General features: G+C 57.8%; 1 protein-coding gene across 2 annotated transcripts in view; it reads right to left on the reverse strand.

Annotated features, from left to right (window-relative positions):
• Positions 1 to 1,391: 1,391 nt before the first annotated feature.
• PTPA (protein phosphatase 2 phosphatase activator) overlaps positions 1,392 to 24,203 on the reverse strand; it is a 28,270-nt gene continuing 5,458 nt past the window's right edge. For both annotated transcript variants that reach the window (XM_082655809.1, XM_082655810.1), the window contains exons 3-10: positions 22,006 to 22,092; positions 17,061 to 17,186; positions 15,046 to 15,163; positions 13,086 to 13,185; positions 12,058 to 12,182; positions 11,094 to 11,194; positions 6,782 to 6,889; positions 1,392 to 2,809 (exon numbers count right to left, since the gene is read on the reverse strand). In XM_082655809.1, coding sequence (XP_082511935.1) covers positions 2,732 to 2,809; positions 6,782 to 6,889; positions 11,094 to 11,194; positions 12,058 to 12,182; positions 13,086 to 13,185; positions 15,046 to 15,163; positions 17,061 to 17,186; positions 22,006 to 22,092 — 843 coding nt within the window. In that variant the 3' untranslated portion in view covers positions 1,392 to 2,731. The remainder of the gene's footprint in view (positions 2,810 to 6,781; positions 6,890 to 11,093; positions 11,195 to 12,057; positions 12,183 to 13,085; positions 13,186 to 15,045; positions 15,164 to 17,060; positions 17,187 to 22,005; positions 22,093 to 24,203) is intronic.

Consider the following 24,203-nt stretch of genomic DNA (forward strand, 5'->3'; position numbering starts at 1 on the left):
AGGACCTGGGGCTGCCCTTGGCTACTCATCTCCCGCTCCTCCTTCCTCCGGGCGGCCACACGCTGAACACAGCCTAAAGCAGACCACTGCTCACCACCTCCACGCCGAACCCTCACCTAGGCCACCAGCCTCGCAGGTGGGGCCGCCTCCACCCACCCACCCCGGGCCCTTCTCCTGTGCAACCCCCGCCCCCCCACCCCCGGCAGCTTCCCACAGACAGCTCCCAGCCTGGACCTCAAACCCCTCAGCAGAGCTCACGAGGGGCCCCCCACCAGGGCCCCCGCCCACCCCACCCCCACCCACCCCACCGCCCACCCCCGAGCCTGGCCTCCCCCGCCCTGCCTCCCAGCCCTCCCCACCCCCCCCCACCGCCCCCTGCCCTGGCCTGCAGCTCTCCCCGTGGCCCTTCCTCCTCGGTGGGGTCTCAGCTCATGTCTTTCCTGACCCTTGTAGCTCAGGCAAACTCCCCCGCTGACCCTCTCTAATTAACTGCTCTCATTTCCTTTGTAGGAACATGCCACTACCTAACATCCTGGTATTCGGGGATTTACTGTCCCCAACGCTAGAATGAGAACTATGTAGCCACTGTTTGTGAAATGAATGAATCTCAAAATCCGTGATCTAAGTACTATTTGCCCATTTTTCAGATCAGGAAGCTGAGGCTCAGACATGAAGTCAACTCTCAGGGTCTCCTAGCTACCACGCAGCGGGCTTTGGGTTGCACTCACGTCGGCCTGGCTCCTGGCCAGCAGGCTCTCTGTGCCCTGTGCAAGGCCTCCCCTCCGAGGCTGGCAGAGAGGCCAAGGGCTCTTGTTCTCAGAGGAGGCTCGTCTGAAGACAGAAGCCAAGTCTCAGGCACTGCAGCCCCACAGAGACTCCCAACTCCAGCAGGACAGGGACATGAGGCGTGGAGGAGAGCGAGCACAGAGCACCCCCTTAAAAACTGCAGGGGCGCGGTTCACAGCTAGGCCCAGTCCAATGGCTCCCCAGGCCAGTTCGGGGCTGACCCAGGGGTTCAGAAAGGCTGCCTTGATCAGGAAACAGCCGCAGCGACCGCGGAGCGTTTGCTACGGGCAGGCCCTGCGCTGAGGACTTCACACCCCTCATTTTCTCCTGGCAAGCGCCCTGTGAGTATCCCCATTTTAGACATGAGGAGGCTGAGGTTCAGAGAGATTCAGGAACTTACCTAAGACCCTGCAGCTGAGGGTGGAGACAACCGGGATTTGAACCCGGGTCTCCACTTCGGAACCGCCTAGGCAACCCAGACCCCAGCTGGACCAGCTCAAGCCCCAGATTCCGTGGCCCAAGGGAAGGGGACTTGATGGGGGACAAACTGTCCCGTGGAGAAGGAACACTCATGTGGCATGAAAAGACACACACAGGTGACAGGTGTAAAGAGAGGCTTTAATCTGAAGAGCAATGAAGGCGCCAAGGGCTGGGGCCCAGGGGGCACAGGGAAGGAGGGGCCAGGAAGCTGCGGTCTGGACCCTGGGAGGGAGGGAGGGAGGGACGGAGGGAGGGAGGGACCGAGCCTTTCCTAGGAAAACTATTGCTGTGACTCCTGCAGCTCGTGTCCCAGCCTCTGCCCAGGCCGTCGGCCTAGACCTGAAGGCCAAGCCCCTGAATTGTGCTTCTCGGGTGCTCCCCCTTCCCAAAGGCTGTGTGGACCCAGATACGGGGAGGGGGCGGTGGAGACGGGCCGACCTGGGCTTGGGCAGGGAAGAGTCTGCGAGACCCAGGCCTGGGAGCAGCGCCCCCCGCAGAAGAACATTCTGGAACTGGCCTGCAGCTCCCAGCACCCCCTCACCCCCCAGGTGGGCCTGCCCGGCCCAGCTCCTGCTGGTCGTCGGAGCCCATTCTGGAACTCCAGCAGGCAGAGTCCCGGGCGGTGGGAGGGCGAAGGGAGTGGGCTGCTGTTTTCGGAGCCCTCCTGCGGCGCACTCACCCACCGCCCAGCTAGAGGGAAGCAGCAGCAGCGAGGGGCGTGAGGGTGAGCCCAGGTTCCCCGCGGCCACACTGGCCCCGAGCCCACCCCCCTTCCTTCAGAGCTTCTGCCACCCCCTCCCAGCCAGGGAGAGCTCTGGAAAGGCAGGCCTCACCCAATCCGCCGGTGAGCTAGCCCTGCCGGCGCCCTCCAGAGGCCACCCTTGAAGCAAGAGCCAAAGAGCAGAAAAGCAAGGATGAGGCACTGGACACAGGTGCCCACGGGCCCAGCGGGCAGGCGTGAGGACGAGCTGGGAGGGTCACCGGCCAGAACAGCCAAGGCTTCCCCCACCCCCACCCCCGGGCTGGCCGCCAGCCTCAGCGTCCAGCCCTCAGGACACCCAGACACCCACCCAAACAGGGCTCGGGAAGTTGACCCCCGGCGTGGGGAACAGCTGCTCCAACCCCTAGAAAGACAACCCGGCAAGGGAAAGCAAGGGCAACTGCACACACCTCCCTCCCCACAGTGGCCCGGACAGCCTGCTCTCAAATGGGACTGAACAGGGAGGAGAGGGGGCCCAGGGACCCTGCACCCGCCCCTCTCTCCTTGCCCGTCCGCCACAGGGCAAGTCAGGAAACTGGCCACACTTTGGTCACTTCTCCCACCTTGGGTCGTTCAGCCTTATGCCCTGAACCTCCCTCAAGCCCACGCTCACCACCCACCCCAGTAAACAGCCTCTCATCAAACAGAAAGAACACAGGGAGGGGGTGGGGAGGGGGCCACAGCCGGGGTGGGGGAGGGCGGGCACTAGCACGACGTGACCGGATGGATGGGCAGCAGGCTCCCGAACTTGAAGTGCTGGATCACGGGGAACTTCTCCAGGCACTGCGAGGAGGAGGGAGCAGACAAGAGAGGTGAGGGCCGCCTCCGAGGGACCCCTGGACGACTCCGGAGGCCCGGAGCAGCGCAGCTCCAGCAGGTGCCCACCCAGGGCCCAGGAAGCAGCCAGGCCTTTGGCGAAGGGCAGAGCTTCCGACCCATTCCTGATCACCCCCTCCCATCCAAAGACCCCGCACTCCACGACAATCAGGTCAGGTCCACCAAATAACGAGAATGAGAGCGAGTGAGAGGGACCGAGGGAGGGGGGAGGGAGAGAAGGCAGCCTAACCCCACAAGGCGGCCGCCAAGAAGAGAGGCAGCCGTGACATCACTTGGCCCAGAGGGACAAGTTGGGGACCAGAGGTGAAAAGAACCCTCCAGATCATGGGGGTTCTCCCAGCCCTGGAGAAGAGGTGTGGGGATACTGGGACCCAGGCCCCAGAAGGGTCCAAGGCCCATTTTCCCAATGTTCAGTTCTCTGGACTGAAAAAGGCATCTTGGCACTTCCGAGTGAGACAATAAGAAGCAGCTGACAGCCTCCCCACCCCCAGGGCAATTCCCAGCAGCCCTGTGCCTGGGGCAGAGCACAAGAGCGCTGCAGGGGGATGGCTGAGCAGGGGATGGCGCTGCTCCCTGAACCCAGCCCAGCCAGGGCCTCGGCCCCAGGGCTCTGGCAGAGGAGGGGAGACAGAGAGCAGCAGGACCGACCAAGAAGCTGGCCTGGCCCACAGGCAGCCGGAGCCCAGGCCCACAACGCACAGCACCGGGAAGGTGACGGGCCCCCGGCTCCCAGCCCCCCGCACCAACCCTGCCATGCCTGCCCACCACACAGGCAGCAGCCCCGCACGTGTGAAGAAGGATCTGCCTCCTCTCAGACCTCTGGCCACAGCAACAGGCAGCATGTGCACCTCCTGGCTGGGGTGCAGCAAGACTTATGGCCTCCGAGAGGGTGAGAGTTCCATCCTGTGACCGTGCTCTCCTCCAACTAACTCAGAGAAATAAAGGCACGCCAGCGCTGGCCCAGGTTCCCTCACCTCAACAACCAGCCGCAGAGGTGAGGAGGTCTCTGCCCAGCTGTGTGTGTGTGTGTGTGTGTGTGTGTGTGTGTGTGTGTGTGTGTGTGTGTGTGTGTGTGTGTGTGTGTGTGTGTGTGTGAGCACGCGCTCACATGCGTGTCAGAGTGGGGGGTGGGCCACAAGGCCTGAAGGAAGGGACATCTACAGTGGAAGGATGGGGAACCAAGCTCTGTCTGTGTGGGAGCAGAGCTCCAGGCCAGCCAGGCTCCTGGGCCTGGGGCACAGAAAGTGGGGAGCAGGCAGCTGGGGGTCGGCGGGGGGCGGGGGGGGAGGGAAGAGCAGCAGATCCAGAAAAGGCAGCTTCCATTGTGCTTACGTCATGGAGGAAGTGGTGGGAGTTTGTCAAAGGGGAGCCCCCCCAGGGTCCTGGAATTCCAGAAAGGGTCAAAGGTCAACCTGCTTCTAGCTTTCAGGCCTGAGAAACTGCGAAGGCAAGAGGCCTAGGGGGACGGCCCAGGGGCAGAGGTTCTCTCCACTCTGCCCTCAGGGACCCAGAACAAGCTTCCCCAAGGCCTGGGGCAGGGCGGGGGGCGAGGAGCTGGCCTAAAGGCAAAAGGCTGCTTGGGGCAAAGGAAGTCGGGGGCTCCAGGGTCACAGCAGAGGGAGCCTCTGGCCAGGCCTTTCTCCAGTGACCGGTTCCCCTGCGCTCCCCGTGTCCTGGGCAGAGCAACAGCTTCCGCCTGCCCATGTGCAGACCTTCCAGCTGGAGGCCCTCCCAGGTCCCGGCGACTCAGGGGAAGAAGGGGCTCCCCAGGTCCTGACAGGCCCTTCTGAAGGGAGCCCCAGCACAGTGACAGCCCTCAGGAAAGACAGACCCCACCCCCCACAAGGGTCCCGGAAAGCATCTGGTTCTTCAGTTCAGAAAGGCTGAACTGACAGGCAGTTTGGAGATGCAGGCAGCTGGTCCCAGATCCCGATGCCAGGCCCGGTCAGGCCTCTGTGGCAGCTCAGGGGACCCGCTCCCCTCCAGCAGCCATCTCTGGCCAGGGGCTCTGGCCTTTGCTAACCCCCATCTGGACTTCAAGAATGGTGAGCCTCAAAGGTCTTCCGCAAGGACCAAGAACGGGTCTGGAGAAGCAAGTCCTTGCCTTGCTTTCCCCTGAGCAAAGAGCATGTGACCACAGGACTCACAGGGACCAAAGACTAAGGGCAACCTGCTAGCAACTTGCCAACGAGTGTCGCACGTCACAGAGGCTTGGCGTCCTTACACTAAAGGCAGTGAGTTCCAGCGCTGTCCTACAAAGCCGTGTGGCCGCCACGCAGCGCCCGGCAGGCTGCGTGCGCCCAGGGCTGGAATTTCCGGGTCTCAGGAAGGGCGCTGGGTTATCTGCTCGTGCTCCCTCGTCTGGTCCTGAGCTGTGGGCACTTTTCAGTGGCTGACCTCCTTGGGCTCAACATCCAGAGAGATACTGACAACCGTTACACCACGGACCGTTTCGTCTGTGTGGCCCCATCACCGCCTCTAATCTTAATCTGCTCCTCCCTCAACGTGTCAGCCAGAGTTCTTTTGCCTTTGGACAGGGCAGGTAGGGAAAGGAGGCAGGGTCTCCTCTGCCCTTAGGGGCCCAGGTCAAGCTAAGTTTAGTCACTCGAGTAAGAGCCTGCAGAAAGGACGGATCTTACCAAAGAGTCCCGTCTTGGGGGGGGGCGTGGCCAGCAGGGAGTCCCCTTCAGCACCCACTGTGGGACTGGGGCGGGCAGGGGTGTCAAGAACAACAGAACACGCAGAGGGCAGGACCCCAGGTGCTCCCCAGCAGGAGGGCCAGCGTGGAGGGCCGGGCTGCGGCCGGAAGGAGCCTGCACAGCCCCAGCAAAGGCTCCTCTCAGATTAGAGAGGTATGTGGGCTGGAACCTAAACACAGGATGTGAAGTCCAGAGGAAGGGGACCGGAGGCGGAGGGGGCGGAAGGGAGAGAGAAGGCCAGGCCCGGTCAGTTCCAGAGCCTTTAACCCCTTCAGGGCCACGCAGAGGGATCCAGGCCCACTGGAAGCGCTGGTACTACCAAACGCACCCAACCCCCTACAGCCTGCCCTCCCTGCTCCTCTGCCTCTGTTGATGGGTCTGAGTGAGCTCTGGGTGTAAGGAGGCCACCCGAAGAACCCCCCGTCCCCAGGAGAGGAATGACCAAGGGTCAAGAGAGGCGCACCTGCAGGGCAACACCTGAGACCACCAGCCTGAGGGTGAAAAGAGGGGACTTTGGGACCCACTCCTCCAGGTGAGGGACTTCACGCCCAGGCCCTCCCCTGGCCAAGGTCAAGCAGTTCCAGGATTGGTCTGCATAAGATGTGCAAGGAGCCAGAGGAAAGCACGGGGTGGGAAGAAATGTCTCCTCCCTACTTGCCAGAAAAGAAGCCACCTCCTTGGCTGGGAAAAGGGTGCCAAAGAGGCGAGCAGAGAAGGGCAGGAGAGGGGGCAGCCGCCTCCCAGCGCGGGGAGCTCTGGAAACCCAGACCTCCCCCTGCCTCTCTGCCTGGAGAGCAGCGAGGACCACCTCAAGTGGTTATTAACAATGCCAGCTCCCGGCCTCCCACCTGCCCGGCGATCAGACCCACCAAAGTTGGAGAAACATCACTTCGGATGATGCCTCCGAAGGATAAAACCCTTTCCCAGGCCTGTTTTCATTTTCGTGTCCCCACAGGAGACAGAGCTGAGAAGGGCCTCCAGCCATCTGACAAGTGGGAACAGAGACCCCCGAGCAGCGGGGCCATGGCTCAGTCACAGGGCAGAGCTGGGCCTCAGTCCAGTGCTTTTCTGACTGCCCATCCCACAGACAAGAGATGCTGAGGCGTCAAGCGTCAGAGGGGCGGGCTGGCAACTCAGAACTGGATTCAGAGCAAAACAGCGGGGTGGGGATGAGGGCGAAGCAGCCCAGGACCCAGCGTGCAGGCCAGTCCCCACTCACCTCGGCCTTATACATGCGGATGAGACCCTGGTTCACTTTGGACCAGGAGGGGACGGCACTGATGTTCCACAGCTGGTTGGAGTGCTCTGCAAAGGGGCCTGTCTTCATCTGGAAAAAAAAAGAGTCCACAAGCTGGAGAGATGGGTCGCCCGGGAGCCCAACCCCTGCTCCCCTGCAGCAAGGTTGCGGGAGCATACACACGTACACACACGCGCAAGTTGCAGGCCCGTACATATACGTGGACACACACACAAGGGCCAGGACAGGGTCCCTCTTGGCCTGCCACAGGCAGAGCTGGAAGAGCTGAGGGAGGGGTCGGTTTGGGGGAGGGCCCAGACCAAACCCAGGCATCTGACTGCCCTCTGCATGGCAGGCGGAAGGAGAAGGAAAAGAGGGGGCAGACATGAGCCACAGGGTACCTGCAACAGATGCGGGAGGAAGGTCTGTTTAGAAAGCCAGCCTGACCTGGCAGGGGAGTGGGGAAGGGAGGGCAACGGCAGCGACGGCTCTGTTCCCAGTCCCTCCTCTTGGAAGGAATTCTGCGGCAAGCCCAGTGGAGCCCCCACGATATCAGAAACCACTGCGCTGAGACGAGGAAGAGCTCGTGTACCTGAGTGCACCCCGCGAGCAGCACAAGGCCAGCGTGTCTGTGTTTGCTAACAAGCCGTTCACAGTCCCCCGCCACACAGTCCCCTCCCGGGCTTTGAAGCAACACTGATGATGCTGGGGGAACGGGTCTCAGCACCCGCAGCCCCAGGTTTCAGAAGAAAGAGTTTCAAAAGCAAAGAGGCTGAGCTGGCAAGAAAGCAGACTTGGACCTTGAGGAGGTGGAAGGTTCCAGAAGAGGCTGTGTGTGGAGGCGGGGCTGGTGGAGAGCTGTTCCAGAGAGGAGGGATGGGTCTCCATACTGGGCACCATAAGCATGAGGTCCCAGGAACACAAACCCCCCACCCTTCAGCTGCGGCCTCGCCTGGGGACCCGCTCTCGCAGGCCTCTCACTCCTGCAGCAAGGCAACTCTCACAAAACTGTAAGATCTACGTCGAAAAAGATGCCATTCTACCCTTGCCATCTCCCTCCCCTGGCCCAAGTCCCCCCAAAGCCTGTCTCAACCCCCGGGGTTCGAGCAGTGAGGCCATGGCCCATGGTCCCCACAGGGCTTCTCCTGGGCCAGTCCCTTCACCCAGAATCTTTCCCCTTCTCTCTGTAAGGCTCCCTCCTCCAGGAAGGCAGTCAGGAGCCCCCAGCCTGCAGGGGCTTGGCCTTCAGGGTGCTTTGTTCCCAAAGTCCCACTCCGTCAGGCTCCACCCCGCCCTCCCCTCGCCCTGCCCCGCCCCTTCCCCAGGCTCTGGGCCCCACGGGAGGAGCGCCAGGCTCTAGCCCTCTCCTGCACACTTCCAGGCCCTGAGAAGCTCAGGGATCACTGGAGCTGGGGAACCAGTTTCACTCTGGACTAGCCCCCGTGAGCGAACCACCCAGGAGGCACCCTGCTGGCTCTGTCACAGTCGCAGCTCCAGGGGTCTGCTCAGCGAGGGCTCCGTGGCCAAGGCTGGCCCAGGGACGTGGGGAAACCAGGGGTTCTGCCTGTGGGCCAGCCTCCCCCGCTAGGGGCACGGGGTGGGGAACCCAAAAGGCCTCTCTGGCCCGCTGGCAGAGCCGGGGGAGGCGCGAGCTCCGGAGCCCCAGTGGCCTGGGCCGCCTCCATGGAAAGGCCAGAGATGCTATTTAGGGGGGCTGCCCCCACCCCCAGCCCCAGCCTTCAGGGTCCCAAGGTCTCCTCAGGTCCTTCAGAAGGAGCCTCTGCAACTCTGGAAAGGAAAGCAGATAAGGGGGGAATGGGGTCAAGAAGACAAAAAACATTCGCTCATTCCAGCCACAAAGGGAGAAGAGAAGGAGCGAGAAGCAGCGAGCGAGCTGCAGGCCCGCAGTGACCCCAGGGGGATCGCATGAGTCAGAGCAGCCATATTGAGCAGGAAATTACTCACAGACGCTGCGTTCCTGCCTCTCCACTCCCAAGAGAATCGGCCTTTTGTAAATGGTTCCTCTGTCAGTAACTGAGGGGGGTGGGGTGGGGGGAGGCTCTGCACAGCGCCTTCCTGTCAGCTCCTTCCCTTCCAGCTGAAATCTGATCCCTCCCTTCCCAAAACTCCAAATTTAGAAGCCAGATTGAAACTGAAATTCTTTTCCTGCCTGCCCTGGGCTCTTAAAGGCGCCAGGGCTGCATTTCCTGAGGCGGCAGGAGCCCTGCAAGGTGAGGTCCCGCATTAGGGACGCTCAGGGCCACCGGGGCAGGTCGCAGGCTGGTCCCGGCGGGAGGAAAAGCACGGTCTCATTTCCAACTTCTTGTCTGTTAAATCCCGTAGCTGCACCAGCTCTAGTGATCCCTGGGGTCTCCAGAGGCAACACCGCCCCCTTCCTGACCACAGCACACAGAGCTCCACGCAGGCCGCCAGGTCCCCACGTCCCAGCGTCAGGCCTCGGGCCCCCCTCACCACCAACTGGGGGCTGCGAAAACCCTGGTCCGGGTGGTGAGCCCAGACTCCGGAGAACTAGCACAATGTGTGCCACCGTCAGGAGCTGCGCCAGCCTGCTCTAGGCTGGCCGAGTGGGTGAGAGGGGCTCTCGCCGGTCACTCAGCTCTGGGGCACGTCCCCTGCTAGCGGCCAACGTCCACCACCAGGCCCAAGCACCGAGGCCCCGGGCGAAAACCAGGCCTCGCAGAGGGCGTGTGGAACCACCAAGGAACTCCAGGGCCTGCCGGCCTCCTGCCAGTTCTTGCCTCTCCCTCAACTGTTACCAAAACGTCCGAGTTCAATGTGTCTTTAGTGCCACCTAGTGGCCACTGTAGGATTCCCTCTAGCAGAGGACCTGGGTCCCAGACTGGAGCAAAGCTTTGGGGTTTTCACACCAGCATAATCGAACAAACAAACAAGGAAACAAAGTTTTAAGCTGGAGTCAATTCCCATACTCCCTGAGGCCCAGCCTGGCGTTCCTCCTTTAGTTAGTTACTGACAGGGACCCAGGGGCTTGGCCAGCCGGAAGGGCTTAGCCTCTTACCCCCAGGAGCGGGCGAGGCCACCCCTTCTCCTCACCCAGCTCCTCCTGGGGTCTCCCCAGCTCCGCACACCCTCCCGTTCTACTCTGGAGAGAGCAGCATGTGACTGGTTCTCAAGGCAGCGAGCCAGGCTGCCCCGGAGTCCTTCCGACCTTGGGCTGCCTACAGTGCTGAAAGCAGCAGATCCCAGCTGTCAGGACGGCCTTCATTTGCTGACTTGGAGAAACGCGGCATTCCCCTCTGGCCTCTGCAGTTGGGCGCAGGCCTGAGCCGACTGCTGACCAGGAGAGTCTGGAGCTATGGCTGCTTGGCCAGGCGTCTCCCCCTCTTCAGGGGGCTCAGAACGGGCAGCCAAGAGAGAAGCCCGCACAGGCAGGGGCACCCACGGGTGTGCGAGGGACATCACCGGGCCAGCAGGAATGCCTGCGGGCGTCAGGAAGGAGAACGGGGGCGAGACCCTCTCCAGGCGGCAGAGCCAGGGTGCCCTCTGGGAGCCTGCGGGGTGGGTACCAGGCAGGGAGGATGAAAGGTCCCCACACCTCCTGAAAGAGAGGCCCGAGCGCAGTGGGTCCCCAACTTTCATGCCTGATCACCCGGCATATGTGTTTAAATTCAGGTTCCTAGCGCTCGTCCCCCAAGATTCTGATTCAGAAAGCTGAGGTGGGGCCCAAGAACGTGCATTTTCACAAGCTCCCCAGGTGACCCTGAGGAAGCGGTCCAAGGCTGCACTGGCGGGAGGCCCTACTTTAGCAGGACAACGACACCCAGTTAAACGACCCCCGCTGGGTGGGCTGGGGGTCCAGGCCTGCTCACTTGCACTTCCAGCACCTCCCTTGGCCCAGGTCCAGCAAAGGCGTGTCCCTTCAGCAGGGATCTGTCCCGCCTTCCACTCCAGTCTCTCCAACTCTTGCAATGGCTTTGTCGCACACGTCCACACACACACAGCTCTGCAGACCCTGTGGCCCCCACCCTTCAGACCTGCTGCGTCGGCCACCAAGTCCACCTAATGACCAGGTCTTAATCCGTCGGCTCCAGTAGAAACCCCAGAGTACTGATTTAGAGGAAGAGAGCCTGGACAGTCAGAAGGTGGCTTAACCTTTCAGAGAGGCCTGGCTGGGCTTCCTTCTCAACAACCCACTTCAGGGCTTGGCCCTGCCATCTTCAGACGGCAGCTCCGGCTCCTGTGTCCAAAGCCACCAGCCTCAGCCCCTTTTGGCCCGGAGGCTGCCGCGGGCCCCTCCCTCAGCCCTTCCGCTCACCTCGGTGATAAACAGGACGCACTCCAGGAACATGTAGTCCTTGTGGCACTCGTTCACGGCCTTCTCATCGACAAAGTGCCTGGGCTCCAGACACGGGTGGTCTGGAAACAGCAAAGAGCCCCGGGGTTTAGAAGCAGGCGTTCGCGCCGGCGGGGCACCGCAGCCCGGTGCCACCTGCACCCACCGCACGGCTGCGGTCCTGCCCACCGCCCTCAACGCCTGACCTCGCTGGAGCCATCGATGGCCCTGTGCAGGTCTGTACTCTGTGTAATAAGCTCCGGCCCTGCTGCTTTCCAGCCATGCCACCCAGTTGCCTCACCCGTGCAGTGGGGCTGTGGGGTGCCACCTGAACGTCAGAAGCACCGTGAAGCACTCGGCACGGCGCCTGCACGGGTGAGTGCCGCTCAGCGGTTTGCCGGCAAAGAGCCTTCCCAGGGTGCTTGCGTGATCTGCCTGAAGCACAGAGAGCAGTGCCTGGCGCAGGGAAGTACTCAACAAAGGGTCGTTTATTAATGTTACTCCGTTAGGCAGTTAATCCTACGTGGAAACAGACGTGGACCCTTCACCCACTCTGGCTCGCCCGTGGGAAAGTGGGAGGAACCCCCAGAGCGGGCCCGGAGCGAGCAGCAGCTCCTCGATGGGCGCCCCCTGCGCACGGCTCGATAATAACAGCGGATGACGCTGGTCACTGAGTCAAAAGAACCCCTCATTTTCAACATAAAACCCCGCAGCTGCCGCCAGGAGCCGGGGCGCATCTCACACCGGTCCATTACGCGCCAGGTGCCCTCGCCCCAGCCCGTCGCTTTCCATCATGTGCCTCAGCCTCCCCAGCCTGCACGCCAGCCGCAGCAGAAGGTCGGCGGCAAGCAGCCTCCGTCAACAGCCGGTCTAATGCCTGCTTTCCGAGCTGCCACTGTGTGCCCTGGGCAGGAGGGGAGGGAGGAGGGCCAGGGCACCTCAGTACCTATCAGCTGCGAACTGCCCCAGATGAAGGGCAGAAACTGGAAGTCATCCAGGCCCCACACGCCCTGGCTGCCGGCCGGCTCCATCCTGTACGTCTTCTGGAGCTTCCGCATAACCTCAAGGTACCTGCACAGGAGGGCAGGGAAGGGAGGGGAGGTGGCAAAAAGCAGAAAGACAGTCTCAACCCTTCGGCCAATGGGAACAAAGGAGGCCGGAAATAACCACCTGAGAGTGTAACAGATCTCCTTTTCAACGAAACCCTGCATGCCTGTGTTACGCATCAGCTGATACACTCAAAATTATGGAACTTCATTTTCTTCCCTCACACTCAGCCTCTTTTGGCCCAGCAAAGGGGCAAAACACCAACTGGGAAAGGAGGTTAGTGCCATCACCTCCTGACAACTTGAGAGCCTGGGCAGGAGCCGCAGCTTCTCTTGCTTCGGGTTGCCCATAGGAAAGCTGATGGGAGTCCAAGGAGATCATCCCCTAGATCCCTTCGGGAACCGCCCTTGGAGCTGCGGCATCAGCAGCACCAGAGTGGGGCCCTGAACACATGTGTCAGCGCCCTATGGTGACGGAGACACACCCACGTGCCGGGAGGTGGTCTGGGTGGTGAGGGGAGCACGTCAGAGCCTGACTGCTTGGGTTCAGCTGGCTGTGACCTCAGTGAAAGGACCTGATTTCTCTATGCCTCAGTTTCCTCATCTATAAAATGGAAATGAGCGTCTTGGTGAGAATAAAAAGAGTTGTATGTAAAGCGCCTAGAAGTTACCTCTACGCGATAAATGCCACAGAAGCATTAGCGGTCGTTACGTAACATTCCCTTCACTTATTTTTACTTGAACCTGTCAGAAGGAGGAGTCCTGTACACCCTGTTCACAGTCACAGCTTGATTAGGACAGGACAAGAGAAGCAACGGCCCCTCCGGAGCCCCCTCTAGTACCCCGTCCCCAGTCTGATGGTAACAAGGAGGAAAGAGACCCGGCTGCTCCTCCCCCGGCCGCCGCCCCTCCCGCTGGGCTCACTCACCGATTGAACACCTTGAAGACAATGGCTATTTGGTCGTCCACTCGCAGCACCCCTATCTTGCAGAGACAGCAGAGGAAAGCAGCAAAAGCAGCTTCATGTCCTGGGGGAGAAAACACAGCCGAGGTTGACAGTCTTCCAGAAGGCGTGGGACTGTTCTTGGTCCCACCAGAGTCCAAATCACTGCTAACTTCCCCTCTAAGGACGGAGGTGAACATGGAGGTGACGGGGCCTCTTCCCCATCCAGGAAGAACTAGGTTCTTTAAAGAACCACTAGTACTATAATCCTACTCCTGAAAAGGCCCAGGCTGGTGACGCTTCAATAGGCATTCACATCTCATTCTGGGGGTTTAACTCACTCATCAGTTCTGCCCTATTTACGCAGCACCTACTGCAGGTGGCCATCGCCGCCCATGTCAGGCACTAGAGGGACAGAGGCCAGAAGTCCCTGCCCTTGTTTGATAGTTTATGACCTATCAGGATGACAGACATTAAATATACAATCACTTCTATGAACCTACCTCTGAAGGAGAAGGATAGGGTGATAATTGGAGGATATCACAGGGGGATCCTGACATTAGGGTTCAGGAAGGCTTCCCTTCAGAAATAATATTTAATTTGAAAGATGAGTAAGAGCTGGCAAGGCACAGGGCGTGAGGGAAGCAAGAAGGGCACTCTAGCCAGGAGAAACAGCACATGGAAAGGCCCTGAGGCCAAAAAAAAAAAAAAAACAACCACCGTGATATGTTTGAAGAACCCTAGGAAGGCCAGTCTGGCTAAAGCAGAGAGAGCAAGGGAGAAAGTGTAATGCAATGGGGCTGAAGATCAGACAGGCATTTACAGCCACAGGCAAAAAGGAGCCACTGAAGGCTTCGAAGCATGGCCACACTGCAGGGTCAAAGGGCACCCCCTTCCTTCCCAGTCATGTCAAATAGAAATGGTCAGCGCTACAGAAACCGCCAGCTGGACTCTGGGCCGAATCCCATGGTTCATGGTGTCATAATAAACATATCTGGAGGGAGGGGAGGAGAGAATATTTCAGTGGCTTCCTGTCCTATTTCTGCAGAATAAGGGTCCCTCCAAGGGCCTGGAAAGCTTATGAGCTGTTACTTTCACCTGCACAGTTTTTGACCATGACCAGCCAGAGTCCAGGCCACCATCACGCAGGGGCAGTCATCACCCTTGCACAGCTAAGAGCATCTGAGAGTGGAGGAAAAACCCAGCCCCTGCTGACCTGGCCACTCCCCACCTCCAGGTCTTCCTGGTCGGCTGGCCTCAGTCAAAGCGCCGCCCCTAAAAGTCTCACTCGATAATAAGCCTGTTCCTCAGCATCAGGGGAGCAGATGACAGAACTTTCCCATGACCCAGGTCCCAGGGGGCCCTTCTCCAGGCCTGCCCCTGGGGCCAGGGCTCCTCCAGAGGCAAGGGAAGGGCCCGAGAGAGCAGCAGCTCTTGCATTCGCCTGCTTCAGCGTGGAAAGGAAAAGGAAGGCGGGCCTATCAAAGCAGCGACCCTCCTCGGCCACGCCTGACCTAGATAAAGGACGCCCCCCTTCCCTGTTAAGATGCCCACAGCGCTCCCTCTGAAGGGCACCGAGTGGCTAACAGCAATGCGCCACAGCGCTGCCAGAGGCTACCAGGGTCTTTCAGTTCTCAAGGCTTCCGTAAGCGGTTGTCTTGGGATACACTAAGTGCTCAACAAATTATTAGTTTGGTGATGACGATGAGCGCACAGCGAGGCCCTCTTTACAAGCAACAGAAGTCAGCGCTGCGCTTACAGCCACCATGCATGTGGCACCAGCTCCCCCTGGTGGACCACGCCAGAGCAGCAGGCGTCCCTGCACCTGCCGCGCTGCACCCCAGCTGGCTCCCTCACCCCACCAACACAACCCAGAGCAAAGAGGAGGCAACCCGAGAAAGGGCCACTGCGAAGCCAAAAAGGCGCCACCCACGGTAACGGGTACCTGTGCCGTAGTCGATGCGCGTGGAGTTCCCTACTGACTCCTTCAGGTAAACAGCCACCTCGGGCACAGCAGCTGCCAGATGGGTGGGGACCACTGTGGCCACCAAGTTTTCTGCTTCCTGATAACATAAGAGACACAAAGTGGTGGCAGCAGATTAGGCGGCATCTCGGTGGCCAGGTGCCCAGAGGCAGCATCTTGGTTGGAGCCAGGCTGCCACAGCGAGCAGTCCTGGCTCCCTGCTCTGACTGCCCACAGAAGGAAGAGGAGGGAGAGCATTTATTTTCACACAATGGAGACCACCCTGGGGTGGCTCTTCATCTGCTGACCCTCCCTCCAGGGGACACGGTTCTGGGGGCAAGACAGGAGGGATCTAAAAAGAAGCCATTCGACTTTCCCATCTAGTAACTCACTGACACCTCCAGAGATGTCCTCTTTCTTCATACTCCCAGCGAGGGAGTTTGTGCCCGACGTCCACCAGAGACATATGCAAGGACGTTCACGGCAGCATTATTTATAGCAGCCAAAACGTGGAAACAACCCACAACTGAACCGTCCGTCAACGGCAGAATGGATAACTTGTGCTATGGCCTTACCCTGGAGTGCTGCGTAGCAATGAAGAAGACCCACTGCTCCGCACAGCACAGGGAAGTCACGCAATGTTGAGCAAAAGAAGCCAGACATTTACATGAAGTTCAAACACAGGCAAGATCGATCTATAGGCAGCTGTCAGAAGAGTCTGGGGGATATCAACTAGAAAGGGGCACAAAGGCCCTGCTGAAGTGCTGGAATTTTCCGTGGCTTGACATGGACGGATGCAAGGGTAAAAACATGTTAAGATCTATCAAGGGGACTTCCCTGGTGGCCCAGTGGTTGAGACTCTGCCTGCCAATGCGGGGGATGTGGGTTCGGGCCCTGGCCCGGGAGGATCCCACATGCTGCGGAGCGGCTAGGCCCCTGCGCCACAGCTGCTGAGCAACCCCCGCTTGCCACAACTAGGGAGGGCAGGCGCACAGCAACGAAGACCCAGTGCAGCCAAAAATAAATTTATAAAAAAAAAAGATCGATCAAGCTGTACATGACCGACAGCTATGGTTTGTCAGCTTTCTTTAAGTTATAACTTAATAAAAAAAAATACGCCCATGTGCCATCTTAGAGACCAGAAGCAGCCCCAGGCCACTCTTACGTAAGGACAGTGTTTTGCTGGGTCCTCGGGACTCCCCTCTGTTCCATGTGAAAACACTAGGCCAAAGAAACTAGGATGCAAGTTTCTCTAAGTTCAGTCTATAAACACCTGGCATGAGGGACTTCCCTGGTGATCCAGTGGTTAAGACTCTGCGCTTCCAATGCCGGGGGCGCAGGGTTCAATCCCTGTTGGGGGGACTAAAATCCCATATGCCACATGGCGTGGCCAAAAAACAAAGAAACAAAAAAACCCAAAAATCCCCTGGCATGAGAATCTCCCGGAGGCCTGGTGAGAACCTGGACTCCCAGGGGTGGCTATCCTTCATGTTTATTTTTTGTTTGCTTCTAACAGGTATTACCTCTGCATGACTCAAAAATAAATACATTATAAAAGGGATGCATTGAGAAGTCTTACGTCACCCTTTCCCATCCACCCCCTCCCCCCATCCTCAAAAAAAGAAACCACAGCCTTATTTGCCTCTTACATATCCTTCCAGTGCAAACTGAGCAGTACAAACATACCTTTTTTGTTTCCCCTCTTTCTTACCAAAAGGCAGCTTGCCGTGTGCATAACACCCCAGCTCCCCTCTAACCTAACAGTACAGTCGGCCCTTTGTATCCACAGATGGAGAACCCATGGATACAGAGGGCTGACCGAACCTCGCCATTTTATACAAGGGACTTGAGCATCCGCAGGGGGTCCCGGAACCAATCCCCCACAGACGCCGAGGGACCACTGGAAGTTGCGGTCCCTTCCCGAGTTCCCAGCGATTCTGATATCCGCCAGCTTTCTCCCCAGCCCAGCCCCCAAGCCTGTCCTGCAGCAGCCTCACCTCGTCCAGTTTGGCATACCAGGTCCTGTAGGCCTTGTTCCCAAATCGAGAGGGCTGGTCCACTGGAGGAGTCTCGTCAATCCACCTGTCCAGCGTGTTAAGAAGAGCGACCAGTTTCTCAATGGCCTGTGGAGGCAAGGAGAGGGGGCCAAGCCACGATGACTAGTGTCCCCAGGCTAGAGCCACAGAGGGAAGAAGTCCCAACTGCTGCTGGACAGTGACAGCAAGGCCTGGCACCACTGGCATCTCCCTGCTGTCCCCCCGTCTTCCCAACCACCCCGAATATGAAGGAGGGGACAGGTGAACACGGTGAGCCTTACAGAAAGGACCCAGCACTAGGCTGAAGGACCAGCGTGGCTTCTGCACCCGGCTTCTCTAGCCACAGCTCATCCGGGGGAGCTGCCGCACAAGCACAAGCTGCAGCCCTGACCTGCTTTGCTACGTTTCATTGGTGTCTTCCGTTTAGTACACAATACCTGCTCAGCACTGAAAACAGATATGTAAAAAGGAAGAAAACAAAAATGACCAATGATCCTGCCACCCAGAAATCAACACCATAGGTGTACCCCGCTTTTCGAAAGTTCACTTTTCGCCGCTTTACTTTTACGGAAGACCTACATTAGTAGCTGTTTTTGCTAACAGAAAGAAATCAAGAGGGTTTTCACTTTACACTACTTTGGTTTACAAAAGGTTTCGTAGAAACGCTCTACTTTCAGATAACGGGGGAACCTGTATTAACATTTTAACGTACTCTTCTACTGCATCTTTTTAATAGTGTTTTCCATGGCTTATCATGGTGAGAATTTTGAAGGCAGCTTGACCTGCCTTCAAATCACAGCTAAAACACCATTTCGTTGCCGCAAGACCTTGACCAAGTGACTTTAACTCTCTGAGCCTGTTTCCTCATCTCAAAAATGGGCATGATGGAAAATAACTCCAAGGGCCGTCACAAGGACTAAGTGACAACCCATGAAGCATGCTAGCACAGTGCCTGGCACAGGGTGATGGTATACATCCACACACAGACTCTAAAACAGGCGTCACAGGGCACACGCTGCTTCATAGCCTGATCAGTTTCCTCATGACCCTTGTTCCACAGCAACATGGAAACATAATTTCGCAAAAGCCTCTAACAAGTGAATAATAGTTCACTGTACCAATGTACTGTGATTTACTTACCAAATCCCTCACTGTTAAATGTTTGGGTTACTTCCAATTGTTCACGCCATGAAAAATACCCTTTGCAGAAATGCTGGGTCAGAGGTGCGAACGTGGGTAACGCTTTGTACGGCCAGCAGTGTCTGAGACCCATCTCTCATCTCTCACCTCTATCTTTCCTACAGAGGGCAGGGACTAAGGAGTGGAATCAGTGTGACAGGCCAGGCAGCGTTAGCACACCAAATGTTACTCATCGAGGACATCAGGTGATGCTATCTATCTAAAACAAAGGTCTGTGAGGGCAGCTCCAGAAGTGCCCCTTCCAGAGGTAGCTCGCAGAAATGGGCCAGGACAAAGGTAACGAAAGGCTCGGGGAGCACACGACACAGGGGACAGGTGGGCCGGGAGGAGGGGCCTTGCCCAGAAGCAGATCTCGCCTGTGTCTGCCGGGTACAAATGGTATAAGGAGACACCTCCAGGCGCTCCTGGAGGGGTAGGAACTAGCAAGAGGTGCCCATGGGAAAAGGGGCAAAGGCACAGAGGGCGAGGCACGGTCAGGTCTGCCACTGCTGAGACTCTGCAGAGAAGTGGTCCTGAGAGCTGAGTGTGTATTTGTGGGGAGGGAAAAGGCGGCCTTGAGCTAACGGGGTACGTGGTAGCCCGTGCCCCCCGCACCGGGAGGCACAAACCACACTGCAGTCCGTGCCGTCCACACAAATAGCAACGTGACAGTGGCCCTGATGCTGTCCTCCCTCACCTCCCCTTTCCCTATGCTTGGGGCCTGGGAGAAGAGGAAAATTATCTGTAAGAGGAGAAAGTTCCCTTTATACCTGGCTGTGGCCAAGGGCCAGCGTGACAAAGAGCTGCGTTGCTGAAATGTGACCAAACGCACTGCCAGAGCCTGGCTTTGTGAAGAACCAGGTCGCCAGGAAGAGCTGATAAGGACAGAGCAAACCTAACCCCATGCAGCAGCTGGGACTTATAAGGGATGGTGCAGTAATCCTGGCCCCAGAAGCACCAGAACAGATTCCCCAGAGAACTGTCTTCTCGGTGAGGCACTGAAGGGGATATAAAGAAGGTGCTTGAAGCCAGCGGGGGCCAGGCCCCAGCTGCTAGCTCAGCTGGGCCAATGAATAATTAAAAGTCTCCTATAGCTCCTCTTTCTGGAGAGGGTTTTTGAAGGCAGGGGCTGCCTCTGTTGTTTGGCTTGTTGCGGGGCGAGGGTTGGAGGGCAGGAGCTGCGGGCTGAAGCCCCTAGGACGCACGAAGAATAACTTGAGCCACGCTCCTCCTCCTTGGACCAAAGGTTCCTTTTCAGATTTCATGGACCAGTAAAATTTTCTCCAAAATCTTACTTGCCAAATTTAAATTCTGCCCTCATTTAAAAAAATCAAACAGAACAACAACAAAACATAAGCCTCCTATCTACTATCACCTTTATTTTACAAAAATAAAACATTTTAACCCCCAAAGAATAGGACAGACATAATTTCAGAAGGAAGGAGCGCATTCTAAACATGGGTCTAGATGATCTCATACATTCCCCTTGCTGCGGGTGGTCTGCAAGCCGCCCCCAGGCCACTCCGCCCTCTCCCCCACCCCCCACAGCCGCAGCCGCCTCTCCCTGCCTTGAGAGGCAGGAGAAGCGTCAGGGGAGCCACAGCAGCTGGCCTGGCAGGAAGGGAGGCCGCGTGCTGTGTGCGGTGCCTTCTGCCGCCACTGCCAGCCACAGGCAGAAGCCGGGAGACCTCTGGAGACCACACGGGCCACCCCTGTCCTCTGAGTGAGAATGAACCCAGCTCAGGAGCCCCAAGTGCAACAGCATCAGTGTTACTAGAAATTAAAACTGAAAACCAGCTAACGATAACAATAGCTAATAATGACAATGCCATCTAGTATGTGCCAGGCTCTGTGCTAAAAAAAAGAAACCTACACACGGGATCTCCCCAGGGGCCATGAGGAGGTCTGTGGCTCTTCCCATGAGGAGACGGAGCGTCAGAGGCGACAAGGCCACGCAGCTCAGAAGTGAGAGGTTATCAAAACCTGATCAGCCAGACTGCAGAACCCAAGCACTTAACCAGGTGCAATCCTGCCAAAAGAATGGCTCCTGAGCTGAGACACCGCCTGGGTGGTATGGACATCAAAGCCTCAGGGGTAACGAAGGGACCTGAGAGGGCTTTGGCAGCTCAGGATCTGCTGCGGTAATTACAACACTGCCCTTTAATTAGGCTTCCCCCACATTCCCCAGCCCACTGAGCACAGCTCAGCGTTCCTTATCACAGGCTCAAGGAGAGGCCCTCTCGCCCCCCACCCCACCCCCCGCCGTCTGCGCCCACAGCCAAAGCCCCAGAGCACTGAGCAGGCCCAAGAGGAACCCAAGAGGTCACTGGGGGGCCAGCTCCCAAGAGACGGCTGTCAATCCCCAGCACAGGCCTGGCTCCCCGCAGTGACAGAACAGGACCTCGGCCTCCCAGCAGCCAGCTATGGTCCAGGGGCATGAGGGCTATGCCAGCCTTGCCAAAGGTGGACGGACTGGGCCAGGGCAGGGCCAGGCCTTACCCGACAGACCGAAGCTACGGCTAGAGAGCTGGGTGGACAAGGCACTGAGAGGCTGCTCGGGCCTGGGGTCTGAGATAAGATAAAGCTCAAGGGGGCTCTGGGCTGCCTGGGACAGGCACACAGGAGGCCGCTGGAGGCCTGGCACCGGGGCTGGGATGGCATCCAGCAAGGGCCGAGAGCTTGCCCGTGCCTATCAGCCTCCCCACAGCTCTCACCCTCCCTCTACAAACAAGCCGGTCTTTGAAACACAGCCAAAGAGCACCAAGCAGTGTACGCCCTGCAACTCAGCATTTCCACCTCTCGGAATGAATCCTTAGGAAAGAACGCCCACAGGTCTATGTGCGAGGGTGTTCAGAGCAGCAATGTTTAGGGAAATAACCTCAAAGTCTAAGCGCGGGACTGTTTAAACCAGCGAGGGCATGGCTCAGGGGGCAGAGGAGCCCCCGGGGCAGGTCTGGGCGACAGTCCCCTCGCTGTGAGCAGCAGGCTGCCCTTGGGAGCCCGTCACGGGGAGGAATACAGGGCGCGGCCAGCGTTTTTGTTCGTGTTATACACGTTTCTAGCAGTAATCTCTTTTTTTTTTTTAAGATTTTTTTGATGTGGACCTTTTTTTTTTTTAAAGTCTTTATTGTATTTGTCACAATATTGTTTCGTTTTATGTTTTGGATTTTTGGCCGCGAGGCATGTGGGATCTGAGCTCCCCGACCAGGGACTGAACCCACACTCCCTGCACTAGCAGGTGAAGTCCCAACCACTGGACCGCCAGGGAAGTCCCCTCTAACAGTAATGCCTTCAGTGAGCATATTTACCTCTTTGGTGATCATTTTTAATTTAAAAAGTTACATACAGACACCAGTTGACAAAAATGCAGGCTAGGGAATTCCCTGGCGGTCCAGTGGTTAGGACTCCACGCTTCCAATACTGGGGCCCGGGTTCAGTCCCCGGTCGAGGAACTAAGATCCCACAAGCCACACGGTGTGGCCCCAAACAAAAGAACAACAAAACGAAACAAAACAAAAATGCAGGCTATGAAACAGCTTATATACCTTGATCTCAATTTTATAAATACACATCTATTCACAGATTTTTTTTTAATTAGCAATGCAGACACTAAAATGTCAGCGGCACGTGTGTCTGGGCAACCTTAGTTTCTGCACTGGGCCCACTGTGGGCTCCTGATGGCTATTTTTGGAAAGACCCGGCCCGGCAGGCTCCTGCCTTTGCCTACCTCGGAGACTCTGTACTCGAAGCTCAGCTTCTTCCCCTTCACACCTTCGTTGAGGGTGAGGATGAATCCGATGTAGTCAGCGTACGCCTGCCAAACAGAGTGGGGGCGGGACGTGGAGAAGGGTGTCAGAGCCCCACCCTCTACACCCTTGCCAGCCCCCAGCTCCACCCAGTTACCAAAGAGCTCCAAGCTGCCCCCGGCTCCCACCCCGACAGCAGGAGCAGCAGAAAGATAACGCCAAGCACCCAACCCTGACCCTCCATCCAAAACCACTGGCAGGCCAATGACCACAGTGACACCTGGACCTCCAACCAGAGTCTACTGTGCACTCACCATGGCTGCCAGCAGTTTCTTTATACAACAACCCCACAAGGTAGACACTATCATTGTCCCCATTTTACAGATGAGGAAACCAAGGCTTCAGGGGAAGTGACTCCTAAGACCAAGGTGTCATTAGACGTGCAGCTAGGACCCAGCCAGCCAAACTCCAAAGTAGAGCGGCGAGTACGCCACCGTTATACTATACCACCAAGGGTCCATCCCCTGGTAACTTTCCAGAGGTTTCCCCCAGCAGGCAGGCCAGGCTGCGTACCTGCGCTGCAGATGCCCTGCTCCCAGGAGATGACGCTGCTTTCTGCCCATGGCCAGGTCTCCCAGCACACCCATCCCCAGCTTCCAACTGGGCAACCTCTTCCCCACGGGGCTGCAGGTTACAGCCAGCACAGGGCCTAAGAAAGCACTGAGGTGCAGGCCCCTGTAGAGGCAGCTCCTGGCAGCAAAGCAACTTCTGTGTGGCCTTGTTTCTTCTGCATCCCTTTTGCCTCTCACTTTCTTGTTTCCTCTTTAACCAACACTTAAGGATGTCGGGGGGCGGGGGTGGGGGTGGGGAGACTTCCCTGGCGGTCCAGTGGTTAAGAATCTGCCTTGCAATGCAGGGGACGCGGGTTCGATCCCTGGTCTTCGTTGAGGGTGAACTAGATCCCTCATGCATGCCACAACTAAGACCCAGTGCAGCCAAAATAAAAAGAAATTAAAAAAAAAACCAGGCAGAGGGCCAGATTAGGCTGCCCACCTACAGCCTAGAGCACAGCAGCTCAACCCATGGGGCTCCAGAGCCAGGCAAGCTGGAGACATAACTCTTTGGACTCTCATCTCGACCACTAACCGTGCCTTGCTAGATGTCTAAATGTCTTCACCTCCTGGCCTCAGTTTTCTCAATTTCAAAATGGAGATGACCTCAGAGTCCCAGGGTTTTTGTGAGGGTTAAATCAGCTACAGTAACTGGAGCATCATAAACACCCTATGTTCTTTGGAAAACATCTAGGGGAAAGCAAGGAACTAAAGCCACGTTTGGATTCAGAAAATCCTGCAGGTTCGGGGAAGAGAAAAGTGGTGGCTCTCAACCTGGGCGAGACGGCTCCCAGGAGACTTCCAACATGTCTGGAGACATTCTTGGTTGTGATAACTGGGAGGAAGGCTGCTACTGGCACTGAGTGGGTAGCGGCCAGGGCTGTTACTACACATGCTACAGTGCACAGGACAGCCCCCTACAGCAAATGATTATCTGCCCCAAGTGTCAACAGTGCTGAGCTTGAGAAGCCCTGAGGCACAGCAACCAAGACGATGAAAGGACTCGAACCACATCCTTTGAGCAGCTAAAGAACTGAGGCGTTTATCCCGGTGAAGACTTGGGGGAGAAAACAACTCAGAAAAGACACGATATCCATCTCCAGATACTTAAAGGGCAGGCTTGTGAAAGAGGAGCCAGACAGGCTAGCACGACCCCGGCCCCAACAAGGCGGCGAGGGCTCGGGCTCAGCGTAAGCACAGCAGACTCCTCACAGAGAACCTGCCGAGCTCGCCAGGACCCTGGGCCACCCTTCTACACAGGGGACACTCCCCACTCCAGCTGCCCAGGCCAGGTGTGGGCAACTGGATGGAGCTGGACGCAAGGCCTTCCCTGAGAACTTGAAATTGGCTTTCTTTTTTAGTCCCAGTCTTTCCACAGCCTGTACCAGAAGCCGGGAAGGTACAAGCTGTTGTCTTCTGCCCACCATGAAGACTGAGAAGCACAGAAAACTGGGATCCCAGCTCCCTGGCGTTTTAGACTCAGCCGCCCCCCTGCCCTAGGTTTCCATGTGGTAACCTCCTCTCCCTGTGATACACTGGCTCCCAGACTTGCTATTACTTGCAACCAA

The sequence above is a fragment of the Grampus griseus genome (assembly GCF_964374135.1).
Source record: "Grampus griseus genome assembly, chromosome: 6".
Lineage (NCBI taxonomy): Eukaryota > Metazoa > Chordata > Mammalia > Artiodactyla > Delphinidae > Grampus > Grampus griseus.